General features: G+C 41.1%; 1 protein-coding gene across 1 annotated transcript in view; it reads right to left on the bottom strand.

Moving 5' to 3' along the window:
* SF3B1 (splicing factor 3b subunit 1) overlaps positions 1–14,556 on the bottom strand; it is a 128,364-nt gene that overhangs the window by 52,058 nt on the left and 61,750 nt on the right. Inside the window, exons 6-11 of the mRNA XM_069983565.1 lie at positions 10,744–10,914; positions 8,024–8,261; positions 7,448–7,660; positions 4,787–4,908; positions 3,616–3,813; positions 1,593–1,694 (exon numbers count right to left, since the gene is read on the bottom strand). Of these exons, the coding sequence (XP_069839666.1) occupies positions 1,593–1,694; positions 3,616–3,813; positions 4,787–4,908; positions 7,448–7,660; positions 8,024–8,261; positions 10,744–10,914 (1,044 nt within the window). The remainder of the gene's footprint in view (positions 1–1,592; positions 1,695–3,615; positions 3,814–4,786; positions 4,909–7,447; positions 7,661–8,023; positions 8,262–10,743; positions 10,915–14,556) is intronic.

Genomic DNA, 14,556 nt, shown 5'->3' on the forward strand with positions numbered 1-14,556 from the left:
AAACTGAAAGCCATGTAAGATACTTTACTAAAAACAGCACATTTGTTCTGTACACACTGATTTTACTTTCTTCATGACCCCATTTTACTGTTCAATTTCCACCCATATTCTAAACTTGTTTGTATGTAACAGGTTTCTATTAAATGAAATGTGATTTTTATCTGCAGCACATCCTCACCCTGAAGCTGCAAAAAATCCTTAGTTCCTGGTCCACTCTGCCTCCATGGCCAAGGGCAGGAAAACAGTCTCTATGTCCGTGTTCCTAACTCCAGTCCTCAAGAACCACCAACAGGTCATGTTTTGGGGATATCCCATACAACGAACAAATGTGGCAGTTACAACGAACAGCTGTGGCAGTTACTGGTGCACTAACTAATTATATCACCTGTGAAATCCTCAAACATGACCTGTTGGTGGGTCTTGAGGACTGGAGTTGAGAAACACTAATCTACGTAGACAGATATACTGCGTTAACTCTGCAAAGCAGATCAAGCCAGTAGAGGACAAACACTGCAAGGCAGGGGTGGCTCTGAGGCACTATGCATTATGGCAAATGTAATTTCCCATCTGGGTGCCATGAAGTAAAACTGGGATCATCTGTAAAGGTTTGACATTGTTCCCACTTATCTACACTGCTCCTAGCCCTTAATTCAAACAATTGGTGGCAAATAGGTGAGTGCATCTACAGTATGTGCTTTTTAAGCATTTAATTTTTTTATGGGATTGCTGGACTGCTTAGGCAAGTTTGCTTCCACAACTTAAAAAAAAAAATCTGTAAAATACATACTTTCTGTGCTAATATGGATTATGATACCTATGCAGATTCTGACTTTTATTCCTACTCTGATTGTACTTCTGTACACATGATGTATCATAGTATGTGTATTTAATGTGTACAATCAGTATAAACAAGTACAATCAGAGTAAGGGTACAAACCCACACACCGTATACGCAGCAAATACGCAGCAAATACGCAACAAATACGCAACAAATACGCAGCAGTTTGATGGTGAAGATTTAATGCTGAGTTCAGTTATTTAATCTAATCTGCTGCGTTTTTGTTGCGTATTTGTTGCGTTTTTGCTGCGTATTCGCTGCGTATCGCAGCAGTAAATACGCTGTGTATACGGTGTGTGGGTTTATACCCTAAGGGTACAAACACACACACCGTATATGCAGCAGATACGCAGCAGATCTGCAGAAGATTTGATGGTGAAGACTTGATGCTGTGTTCAGTTATATAGATGTAATCTGCTGCGTATCTGCTGCGTATCGCAGCAGTAAATACGCTGCGTATATGGTGTTTGTGTTTATACCCTAAGAAAAATAATGTAGGGGAGTAAAGAAACTGCACAACCATCAAAGACATAATGCTGGTATCACACATGGATGTTTGTTTTTTTAAACTGTCACTGCCGTTTGAGCCAAAACCAGGAGTGGATCCGGCAGGTAGGAGACATAAGCGCTCACTGCAGCTCCTGATCGTTCTCCTGATTTTAAACGATGCAGAAAAGCACAGTGTTTCTTATTCATGGATACTTTGTAGACTGTGTTTAGAAAAAACAAGTTGAAAAGAAAAATGATTTCGTACTTTTCGCATTGGAGGTGTCCCATTCTTAATTTTCAGCAGTAACTTCATGATTTTTCTCTCTTTTTGCTCTTCTGGACTAAGTGTTGATTCATCGACATCGACCTGTAATTAAAACAATGAGATCATGAATCTTTACAATGACCCCCCACCAACACTCCAGTTCTTCCAAAACATGAATCCTATTAGCTAATGGCCAATGGGAGTCTATGGGAGGCGCACGCTGCTCACAGCGCCTCTCCGCGCTGAAGAATGGACATGTTCATTCTTCAGCGTGGGGAGAGCAGCAGCGCGCGCCTCCCATAGACTCCCATTATGAGAGGGAGGCTAACGGCATTCCGCGGCGGAATTGTCCGCTGGTTTTGCTACGTGTGAACGCTCTAATGTGTAAACAGGGAGCCATGTTTTTTCTTTTAAATTATTTGGGTTATTAAAAAAACGAGTCAAACATTAAAATTCTTCTGTATCATTCCAATCCTTTTGAAGAGTGATGTCTAGATGCCTTAAATATCAGACAGTCCTTTTTTACCCAATAATGAAATTTGCTAGAACAGGGTACTGAAACTTCCCACAAAAAAACACTCATGACTCCTGAGCCTCTCTAAGGGTATGTTCCCACTATAGAACATGTGACAAAATTTCAATCAGTCTGTCCCATAGACACAATATTCTTTAAGCGTCACTGTCGTATTTTTTGCAGAAATCATTACTGCAGGCGATTTTAAGAAACGTTGAAGTTGGGTTTATTAGGCAAATATGCCATTATCTGCATTTAAAAAGACTTTTCCCAAGTCTCCCCCTCCCCCCCCCCCCCCCCCCCCTCCCTCTTTTCCATTCACTGCAAAATCTCAGGAAATTGTGACTTGTAGCATCAGACACAACCCTGTCTGTTCTATAGAGAGGGGAGGGGGGAAGAGGGACATTAGTCTGCAGCGAGAGCGGAGAACAAAGGATTACAGGCAGGGAGCTGGGTGAAGCTGTATTCAGAAGTTAGAGCTGACTGTCAGAGGAGATAGCCGGGTCATGTAGTTGTAAATGAACTCTGTTGTCCTGTTTTGGTGTCTCATTTCCATCTCTCCATAGGAGAACAATGAAGACCGGGGAAGGGGGGAGCTTCAATCTGCCTTTTCCTGATAAAAATGTATCAAAGTTTATTAAACACAAACCTCTTAACAAAAAGTACAATACAATTTCTGATATTCTATTATAGAATTAACCTAATACAGTTGATCCCTTTATATTTTACAGGTGTTTTAGAAGACCGAAGACTATCCTATTCCGAGGGGGTGAAGGGGAATTTAAACTCAAAATGTGATACAAATGTACAAATGTGAGAAACATCAAATATACTATTTCATAAAAAGTAGATAATCTGCTCCATGCACTTTGCATCTTAAACATTTATGATCAGATTTCCCCTGGCAGCTCTTACGCATCCCACCAACTTCATATTCCTTGTTCTTCTGTTCCCTATGCACAAAATGCTGCTGGAGAAATTGCATAGTAGGAGCGACCATACACCGCTTAGCTGCAGAGTTCTACAGTTCTGCCGACTGACGCAGCTTGCGTCTTCTGTGAGTACATTCTCCAGTGTGTCCTACCTAATGGAGCCAGAGATGTTCACTTCTAAAATAACAGAAAATGAGACACACTGAGGTGGCATCTCCTAAATTACTCTTTTGTACGAGTAAGGGGAAAGAAGATCAGTCACTATTTTATCACTTAGATTGATTGAAAGCTTATTACTACATATGCTTTGATTCCTACTTATGGCAAGGCCAGAGGAAACATAGTAAATGTAGGCTGCATTACAAAACTATAGCAGAGGGGAAATTGAAATCAAAATGTCATGCAACCCATGCATCTAACATCAACGAAGATACACACAAGAGCATTCCCTTTAAAGCCTAGGCTGTATGAGGGGGTAAAAAAAAAAAAAAAAAAAAAAAAATTGGCACTTGGTCAAAATAGGATGCCAATGAAACAGTTCACTCAAAATTGTGTACAATCATTTCATTTTACTTACCAGAAGCTTATCAAAGTACTGAATATCATCAGGCTTTAGGAATGGAAGGTTGCCAGAAGGCTGATCACTGACACTTTTCATGGTTCTGTCTTCAGTAGGCATATGAAATCCAGTCAATCCACCCAAAGGAGTGGGGGTTGCAGTCAATTTTCGGGCTGGTGTACGTATAGGAACATAACCAGCAGGTGGTGGGAGAACCTAAAGATAAGAAAGAATGGAAAAGATTCCAAACGAAAGAATCAAAAAAGAAGATCCTGGAGTAGTTTTCAAAACTTTTTGAAGTGTGCCTGTAATTTTAAATTAAAAATTCTATTACAGGACTGTGGTCATAAGTCCCTTTTCTCATTTACTTTTACTTTCAAATGCGCATCTACCTTGCTGCATGGAGCAAAATGTGTGATTGGAAGTACGAACAACTAAGCACTCAAGGGGCAGTGTCACCAAGAAAAGTCGATAGTGATGCATTATGTTTAATGAGACATATTTCAAACTTACAAGCACTTCTGAAAATGTATTGAGAATAACGGACACGCTAATACCCCATGTGCCACTTAGTTTCAAAAGCTGTTGCCCTTGGGGATGGCCGCCAGGCATACACCTTTTTGGGTCATTGATACTCTGTTCAACTGTAGTCACATGAATTGTCCCATTAGTACTGCCAGTTTTCACTTCACATGCAACAAGGGGGACGGTGGGAAAGTGTCTGCACTGTTGCATGGCAAGCGCAGGGTCACAGTTTAGAGAGGAAGTCATGTAAGCTTCTTTACTAAAAACCCCACATTTGTACTCCTTTACATATAAGTATGTGGTACACATTGGTTATACACGAAGCATTCAGTTTTCTCTCCTAGGCAACCGCATTCTGCATAAGATCCAGCTCCAAAAAAAAAAAATCAAAAATCTACAAACACTCAAAGCTTAAGTATGGCCAAGAGAACAGATTATAGCAGTCTGCACATTAAAACAGAAGCACACCTGATAGTATATTGGAACTTATTTCGTATAAAATGACAGAATGACAGGCACATCTTTGTTTTGCATGCATGTTTGCATACCCCCTCTCCCAAGTCAAAGCCAGACTTCAGCAATATATATATATATTTTTTTTAAACTGCCGCAGTCAGCTGCATGTGTAACAACCCCCCCCAAATCCTCGACTAAAAAAGAATACCTTATAACCCTCCGGAAACATAGCATCCAACTCTTCATCCGAGAGTGGACGGTTTCTTTCATCAATTTCACGTTCCCACCGCCATGCCTGAAGTTGTTCGGGAGTCATGCTCATGATATGTCCTAGGAAAACAGATGTATTAATTTTTTAATTGCATTTTCCATTATTCCATTTTAACATGTCATCTTATCTCTTATCAACAGCTGTAAAACATAGCAATTGCCGGGCAGTACAGGTCAAAGGAATCAGTCATCCTTGCCAATTACAAGTCTGACTACTACAATTAGAGATGAGTGAATTTACAGTGCAAACAAAGCAAATCAATTTGTTAGCTTGGCTGATAAGCAGATTACCAAACTAACAAAGCGATTCGCTTTGTCAGGGTCCATTTATACAGAAAGATTATCTACCAAAGATTTGAAACCAAAGCCAGGAATGGATTTGAAAAAAAGGAAAAATCTCAGGCTTTCCTTTATGAGCTTATAGTCTGCTCTGCTTATAGTCTGTTTTTGGCTTTGGCTTCAAATCTTTAGCAGATAATCTCTCTGTGTAAATGAACCTTTAGTACTGTACATTTACTCATCGCAAGCTATAATCAACACATATCATTGCATTCGATTAGGACACCCAGAAAGGAATTAAATCTCTGAACAGTGACCCTTACTTTAAAAGGGAACTAATCAGCCCAATTGGGCTGATATGGTTCCCTGAACCGCTATATACTGCTCCTGCTGCATCTGCGGCTAGTACTGGCCTCGGTTGCAGCAGGAGTAGGGCTGGGCGATAATGACCTAAATCAATATCGCCGCGGTGACGATAAATTGAATGATAATTATGACACGCCCCTTTTAAAAGCCACACCCCTTTTGAAAACCCTATTTTCTGATGGTAATACAAACGTGAATTTATTCCATATTATATTTATTCAAGTGGCACTTGAAAATGGCATAGGAGACACCGAAACGTTGTATATTACTTGTGAAGTTTGCTGCACATCGTTATATGGAATAAATTCACGTTTTCACGTTTGTATTAGCATCAGAGTGCTGCAGAGTATTTTTTACTAGTTGACTTGGTCCAAGGTCTGGGATTCGTCTGCTGGCACCCACAGTTCATTTAGTGTGCTGCCTATATTGTTTGCTATATCTATCTATCTATATATATAGAGAGACAGATACAGACAGACAGACAGTTAGGAGATAGATAAATAGAGAATCCACAGCACTCTTGAGTATTTTACGGAGAAAAAAAAATCTGTAATTTCTTTATTTAAAACATAGTGCAAAACATCAGGGCGCAACGTTTTAGCGGCATCTCGCCACCATTTTCAAGCGGTTGAAAATGGTGGCAAGATGCCGCTGAAGTGTTGCGCGCTGATGTTTTGCACTATGCTTTAAAGAAGTAAATCAGATTTTTTTTCTCTGTATACTCAAGAGTGCTGTGGATTCTCTATTATATATCAAGCACCAGTCCGTGGTCAAGACCAAGATCTGCTGGAACCTACCACACAGCATTGCTGTGCTGCTTCCTTCTTTGGGTTTAGATAGACAGAGATAGATAGATATAGATAGGAGAAATAGATAGAAATAGATAGGTGAAATAGATAGATATAAATAGGAGAAATAGATAGATATCTTTATAGCTTTCTATCTAATATCTACCCCCAGTCACTCTGTAACATGCTGTGCTGCCCTGTTCCCCCCCCCCCCCTCTCCCGCACATACAGTTGGGGCCAGGTATGGGTCGGCCCCTCCTTCCTCCCCCAGGCACCGCTCTCTCTCTCCCGCACAGGAATCCTCTGCACCCGGTCACTCAGTGTTGTAGCACATTATCTGCTGGCCTGGACTGAGCGTCACACATGGCTGCTTCTAACACTATCAAAAGATAACGGGGCGCCGAGGATTCCTGTGCGGGAGAGAGTGCGGTGCCCATGGGAGCGAGGATGTGCCGACCTATAGCTGACCCCCTGCAGCCACTGTATGTGCGGGAGAGGGGGGGGGGGGGGCAGGGCACACCGTGCAGCTTCCAGAAAAGCTAGGAGAAGTGAGTGAGACGCCTGGCAGCAGCAGCGCTGAGCACACACTGGACTGGGAGCTGCCGCCTGGATGCAGCCCGTCAGCTCCCCAGCCTTCCTCTTTATCCCCCCGCACTAGTATATGTGCGCCCTGGCTGTGATTGTGAGGAGAATCGGAGGATCACCTTTCCAGCCTCCACCTCTCCAACCCTCTCTCTCCCTGCACCAGAATGCTCAGCGCACTGTTACTGTTAACAGTGTCCTGGACCAAGCGTCACATGGCGCTGCTGCAGGAGCTGTATACAGCAGTTCAGAGAACCATATCAGAGAACCATGATTGGTTCCCTTTAAAACTCCTTTAACAACTCCTGGGAAACTTCATGAAACAATAAGACAATTTAAACATTTTATATTATATATAAAGAAAATTAAAGCAGTCAGTGGCCATGCAGATTCACCATCTTGACAGCTGTGTAAGAGCTAAGCTGTGATTGGCTGCCATGGGCACCTTACACTAGTTTCTTTTCGACAGATTTGAACGAATCTGGGCCATGTTCTCAAATCTAACTCCCTCAAAAAACACCAAAGTGGTTTCTTATGGTTAAAGCTTTTAAAAAAGTTTATTTTAATGTAAAAATCCAACATACCTGGAGTTGGAGTTGCCATATTCATTGCAGGTGTGCCAATTGGTGTTTTTCCTGGAGTCAAAACAGGCGTGCTACCTCCCATCTGACTAGCAGGTGTTTCATCCCAACGAGACTTTCTTTTACTTGCTCCAGGTGTAGGGGTTTCACCAATTGATTCTCCACCACGATCTGTACGTGGAGTCTCTGCCCAACCACTTCCATGTCCAGGGGTGTCTTAAGTAAATAAAAGATACATACTTTAAACATCTTTTAAAAGTTTTTTCTTTGCGTATGCTTTAAAGGGGTTCTCTCATCTGACAAAGTCAGCACACAGCCACAATGCCAATAATGAAGAACGAAATCTCCCATTAGAATGGAGCTCCATTTATTATCTTGGGGAGCTGCCAAAAACAGCTAAAACACTGTACTCAGCTGTACTCACAGCTCCCAGAGAATGAATTGAGAAGTGGTGCACATACACAACCCACTACTCCATTATAACAGAAGACCAGGTCTCCATTCCAAAGACTGCAAGGGGCCCTGTGAACAGAAGTTACCTTTATCAGATGAGAAATCCCCTGAAGTTACAAAGCTTACCACGTTCTGTTTTAGGAGTTTCATCCCATCTATTTTTACGTGCACTGGATGTTGCTCCGCCATGGCCTGGTGTTGCATGCCCTGGAGTATCCCCACGACCAGGGGTTACAGCTCCAGCAGGCGTATGGCTTGGAGTAGGGTCCCAAATTTTCGATCCGGGTGTAGCTCCAGGAGTTTCACTTCCTTTAGCACGTCCTGGAGTCTCATCCCACCTAAGTGAAGGAGTGTGGCCAGGGGTCTTTAATAAAGAAAACTAAATTAATAATGAAAGAAGTTGTTCCCCGAAACCCCTTAGTACTGTTTACAAAAAAACACATTAAAATCAACAAAAAATAACAAAATGCTGGACACATGAATACATCAAAATCCCAAATCTAATATTTTATATATACACACACTTTTTGAAGACGAGAGAATCTACAGTATGAATAAAGTGAAGCACTTCATTCCTATCGGGACTCTGCTCATCAGGCATGCAAACTACTCCACTCCCAGCTGCTCCTACCCAAGTGCTGGAAAAAAGATGGATCAAGTCCTGGGAAACTGGACAAAGTTTGTATAAAAAAAGCTCCCTGCATGCAAGCAAGAAAGCACTCTCCTAGAGGGAATCCCTGCTGTGTCGGTTCACTTTTTCTGTTTGAACTATGAATTATTATGAGTTATTGTGTATGGGTCCCCTCGCCAAACTTGCATTTTGTACTGCTTCTTTTACATCCTGTGTATGTTATTTTTTTGTTATTCATAAAGGATGTTTTATATTTTAGTGTCCAGTATTTTGCAATCTATGTCGATCAATGTGTTTTTCTCCCAAGTGTACATGGTACATGCGTTTGTACAGTTACTGTGTATAAAGGACATTTTTTGTTTAATGCATAATGCTGTTTAAATGGCTCTCTCCTACACACAAAATTGGTGATACCTTGCACATCCGAAGAGGCACAGCTGATGGAACGCCCTTTAAAAGTGTTATTCAGCTCTACAAAAACATGGGCACTTTTGCCCCACTCTTGTCTCCAGTTCAGGTGTGGTTTGCAATTAAAGGGGTTGTCTGGGATTTTGCAATAAACTAGCATTGCATTGACCTCTGTGGGTGTTGCATATTCTACATACACTTCTATTTTTTATTTAGAGCGCTTACTGTGTTCTCAGACTTAGTCACATGACAACTCTGCCTGTGTTTTCTTTACTTCCTGTCATGTTCTGTTCTCTTTTTGTTTCCTGTTCCTGCCAGTGAGTAAGTAAGTAAGTCATCAAGTGGGCGTGGTTATGTCTCCACATTTATTTAGCCACACCCCTAACATCTAACATCTGAGCCCAGAAGAAACTGCAGCAGTAAGGACAGCATAATAGACTACAATCTCTACAGCACTGCAGCATAGGTTGGAGCTATAAACAGTAAATAAAGGAACTATGAGAGGGTGATTTATCAAAACTTGTGCAGAGGAACAGGGAAGCAGTCACCCATAGTAACCAGTCAGATTCTAGATTTCATTTCCCAAGGTCTATATAAAAATGAAAGAATCCCTGTGATTGGTTGCTATGGGTAACTGCTCCCCTGCACAGGTTTTGCTAAATCTTTCCCTATATTGTTACTATTGTACTGTAAGGATGTACAGTGTTTAGGGCAGTGCTGCTGCTGCTGTTTGTAATATGGAGAGGAGAGAGGATACTTCACCTCATGTCAGTCACCATTCTATCTATTTCTTGCTGAGGTTACCGAATGCTGCCTCATTGAGACCCACCCCACCAGTAAGATGGCTACTGTAGTGTATATGTAATCCAGGACTACAACTCCTATTATGTACATGTGGGCTGGGGTTTGTAGTCCTACAACAGATCAAAGAGTGAAAAAACTAGTTGATTTGATCACATAAGTAATTGGCAGACACTGAGCCACCATACTGATCAAAAGACAATTGTAGTAATAAAGACATTTCCTGTGTATGGGTAGAGGGGGTGGAGCTATAGCCTTGCAGAGATGTGATGTCACTGCTGACCCCTGTGACCTGGAAGTTCTTTATGTAAACAAATCCAAAAAGCAGCAACAGAGGAGGCGGCCCAGGGCCACAGAGGAGAAAAAAGGTGAGAGAAAACCACTAAGAGAAAGGGACAGATTACAAATTATTCACATTTCCTATAAGAAAAATAATGTTGGACAACCTCTTTAAGCTCAATTTACTTCAATGAAACTGAGGGTGCCTTTATACAGATTTATCTGACAGATTTGTGAAGGCAAATCCAGGAACAGAATATAAACAGAAAACAGGAACATAAAAGGAAACACTGAGATTTTGCCTCTTTTCAATTCCATTCCTGGCTTTGGCTTAAAAAATCTATCAGATAAATCTCTCTGTGTAAAGGCATCATGAGTTTCAAACCCCACCCAATCTGGAGACAAGAGTGGTGCAAAAATGACTATGTTTTTGTAGCACTAGATAACACCTTTAATACCTAGAACACATTTAAATTATAGCCCTACAAAAATGTCATTCCTTATACACCTTTCAAATGTCACCAAGCGCTGTGTTCAGCAACATTTAGAAGTCCTATAAAAGGATGGTATAGGTAGCTGCATATGCGCAAGCCACTCTGCTTATATAGAGCTACAAATTCACTCATTCTGGGAGTCCCAGTGGTCTGACCCCCACTAATCCACGTTATCTCCTATCCTGTGAAATATGAAAATCTCAAATTAAATTAGTATCTAGAGTAAGTACAACGACCTCGGCCTGATCCCAGCTGGAAACCTTCTTTGGGGTTGAGCCCGGCGTCTGGTCTGTCTGATCCCATCGTCGCTTGCGTTTTGAAGGTGGCTGAGATGCAGCAGATCCATTTACCACTTTTAAATCACCAGATTTAGCCTTTTCTGCTAGCTGTTGATGGATTTCACGCTATAAGAGAGCAAACGAGAGATTAAACAGAGTATGGGGGTGGGGGTGATTACTACAATAAAGTGCACCAAATATCTCGAAAACCTGACAAGCCAGAAGTTTTGATTGTAGGGGTCTAGGTGCTGAGACCCCCAACAAAATCACTAAAACAAAAGGTTCAGAAGTAATCAGTTAAGCGCTGTGCCCTTTATTTCTGCTCAGCTCTTCTTTGAAAGAGGAGCGAGCTGTGGGCAGATTCAATGAAAGTTTCAATGAAAGATCAGTTCACTACAGGACCCACTAGGCAAAGGTGGGCTGTCTCAATATATAACCAGAATCACTGATCACACATTTAACTGCATGGGGGATAAAGCCCCCCTATGGGACCAGACTAAAAATTAAATATGTATATATATTTGTAGTAAACAGAATATATTCAAAAGCACAATCCACAATGTTGATATGCGATAAAATATAATCTGAACCCTCCGTTTCAATAATGTATTCTATAAAGATAGCAGAGTGCAGTAGTATGGCTAACCTAACTATAGTCCCTTCAACATGTTTCACTGGGTTTAAATTGCATGCTCGGCTATCTATATAGAATATATTATTGAACCTGAGGGGTCAGATTATATATCTGTATAGCTATTGCATACAAGCATTGTGGACAGGGCTGTGGACTGTGGAGCCGTGGAGACAGAACTAGTTTTGGCTGCAGTCAAAAACCAGAAAAACACTTAACTCACATATATTTAGTTACACAGGGTGAAGCATTTCCTCTATATATCAGTAATAAAGCACTGGTTATATTAGAGACGGGTGGTCAGTGTAAAGGTGGCGGCGGTCACTATGTGGCAGTTTGTTTCTGAGCTGGAAGAGTCCATTGTGTGGGCGGAGAGAGATCTGTGCTATTCTCTTTCTGAATTCTAGATAACTGTAGATGAGCAGTAGTGTAATATGAAGATATCCTGTGTAATATAGAGAAGAAGCCCTAAGTAGTGTAGCATTAAACTTCAATGTAGGGCTGGGCGATAATGGCCTAAATCAATATCGCACATGTAGCCGCGGTAACGATAAATCGAATGATAATTATGACACGCCCCTTTTAAAGCCACACCCCTTTTGAAACCCCCATTTTTCGATGGTAATACAAAAGTGGATTTATTCCATATAACAATATGCAGCAAACTTCACAAGTAATACAGAATGTTTTGGCGTCTCCTACGCCATTTTCAAGTGGCACTTGAAAATGGCGTAGGAGACGCCAAAACATTCTGTATTACTTGTGAAGTTTGCTGCATATTGTTATATGGAATAAATCCACGTTTGTATTACCATCAGAGAGCTTCAGAGTATTTTTTACTAGCTGACTTGGTCCAAGGTCTGGGATTCATATGCTGGCAGCCACAGTTCATTTAGTGTGCTGCCTATATTGTTTGCTATATCTATCTATCTAGAATAAGGAGAGAGATAGATAGGAGAGAGATAGATAGGAGAGAGATAGATAGGAGAGAGATAGATAGGAGAGAGATAGATAGGAGAGAGATAGATAGGAGAGAGATAGATAGGAGAGAGATAGATAGGAGAGAGATAGATAGGAGAGAGATAGATAGGAGAGAGATAGATAGGAGAGAGATAGATAGGAGAGAGATAGATAGGAGAGAGATAGATAGGAGAGAGATAGATAGGAGAGAGATAGATAGGAGAGAGATAGATAGGAGAGAGATAGATAGGAGAGAGATAGATAGGAGAGAGATAGATAGGAGAGAGATAGATAGGAGAGAGATAGATAGGAGAGAGATAGATAGGAGAGAGATAGATAGGAGAGAGATAGATAGGAGAGAGATAGATAGGAGAGAGATAGATAGGAGAGAGATAGATAGGAGAGAGATAGATAGGAGAGAGATAGATAGGAGAGAGATAGATAGGAGAGAGATAGATAGGAGAGAGATAGATAGGAGAGAGATAGATAGGAGAGAGATAGATAGGAGAGAGATAGATAGGAGAGAGATAGATAGGAGAGAGATAGATAGGAGAGAGATAGATAGGAGAGAGATAGATAGGAGAGAGATAGATAGGAGAGAGATAGATAGGAGAGAGATAGATAGGAGAGAGATAGATAGGAGAGAGATAGATAGGAGAGAGATAGATAGGAGAGAGATAGATAGGAGAGAGATAGATAGGAGAGAGATAGATAGGAGAGAGATAGATAGGAGAGAGATAGATAGGAGAGAGATAGATAGGAGAGAGATAGATAGGAGAGAGATAGATAGGAGAGAGATAGATAGGAGAGAGATAGATAGGAGAGAGATAGATAGGAGAGAGATAGATAGGAGAGAGATAGATAGGAGAGAGATAGATAGGAGAGAGATAGATAGGAGAGAGATAGATAGGAGAGAGATAGATAGGAGAGAGATAGATAGGAGAGAGATAGATAGGAGAGAGATAGATAGGAGAGAGATAGATAGGAGAGAGATAGATAGGAGAGAGATAGATAGGAGAGAGATAGATAGGAGAGAGATAGATAGGAGAGAGATAGATAGGAGAGAGATAGATAGGAGAGAGATAGATAGGAGAGAGATAGATAGGAGAGAGATAGATAGGAGAGAGATAGATAGGAGAGAGATAGATAGGAGAGAGATAGATAGGAGAGAGATAGATAGGAGAGAGATAGATAGGAGAGAGATAGATAGGAGAGAGATAGATAGGAGAGAGATAGATAGGAGAGAGATAGATAGGAGAGAGATAGATAGGAGAGAGATAGATAGGAGAGAGATAGATAGGAGAGAGATAGATAGGAGAGAGATAGATAGGAGAGAGATAGATAGGAGAGAGATAGATAGGAGAGAGATAGATAGGAGAGAGATAGATAGGAGAGAGATAGATAGGAGAGAGATAGATAGGAGAGAGATAGATAGGAGAGAGATAGATAGGAGAGAGATAGATAGGAGAGAGATAGATAGGAGAGAGATAGATAGGAGAGAGATAGATAGGAGAGAGATAGATAGGAGAGAGATAGATAGGAGAGAGATAGATAGGAGAGAGATAGATAGGAGAGAGATAGATAGGAGAGAGATAGATAGGAGAGAGATAGATAGGAGAGAGATAGATAGGAGAGAGATAGATAGGAGAGAGATAGATAGGAGAGAGATAGATAGGAGAGAGATAGATAGGAGAGAGATAGATAGGAGAGAGATAGATAGGAGAGAGATAGATAGGAGAGAGATAGATAGGAGAGAGATAGATAGGAGAGAGATAGATAGGAGAGAGATAGATAGGAGAGAGATAGATAGGAGAGAGATAGATAGGAGAGAGATAGATAGGAGAGAGATAGATAGGAGAGAGATAGATAGGAGAGAGATAGATAGGAGAGAGATAGATAGGAGAGAGATAGATAGGAGAGAGATAGATAGGAGAGAGATAGATAGGAGAGAGATAGATAGGAGAGAGATAGATAGGAGAGAGATAGATAGGAGAGAGATAGATAGGAGAGAGATAGATAGGAGAGAGATAGATAGGAGAGAGATAGATAGGAGAGAGATAGATAGGAGAGAGATAGATAGGAGAGAGATAGATAGGAGAGAGATAGATAGGAGAGAGATAGATAGGAGAGAGATAGATAGGAGAGAGATAGATAGGAGAGAGATAGATAGGAGAGAG

The sequence above is a fragment of the Dendropsophus ebraccatus genome, chromosome 9, assembly GCF_027789765.1.
Source record: "Dendropsophus ebraccatus isolate aDenEbr1 chromosome 9, aDenEbr1.pat, whole genome shotgun sequence".
NCBI classification, from domain to species: Eukaryota; Metazoa; Chordata; class Amphibia; order Anura; family Hylidae; genus Dendropsophus; species Dendropsophus ebraccatus.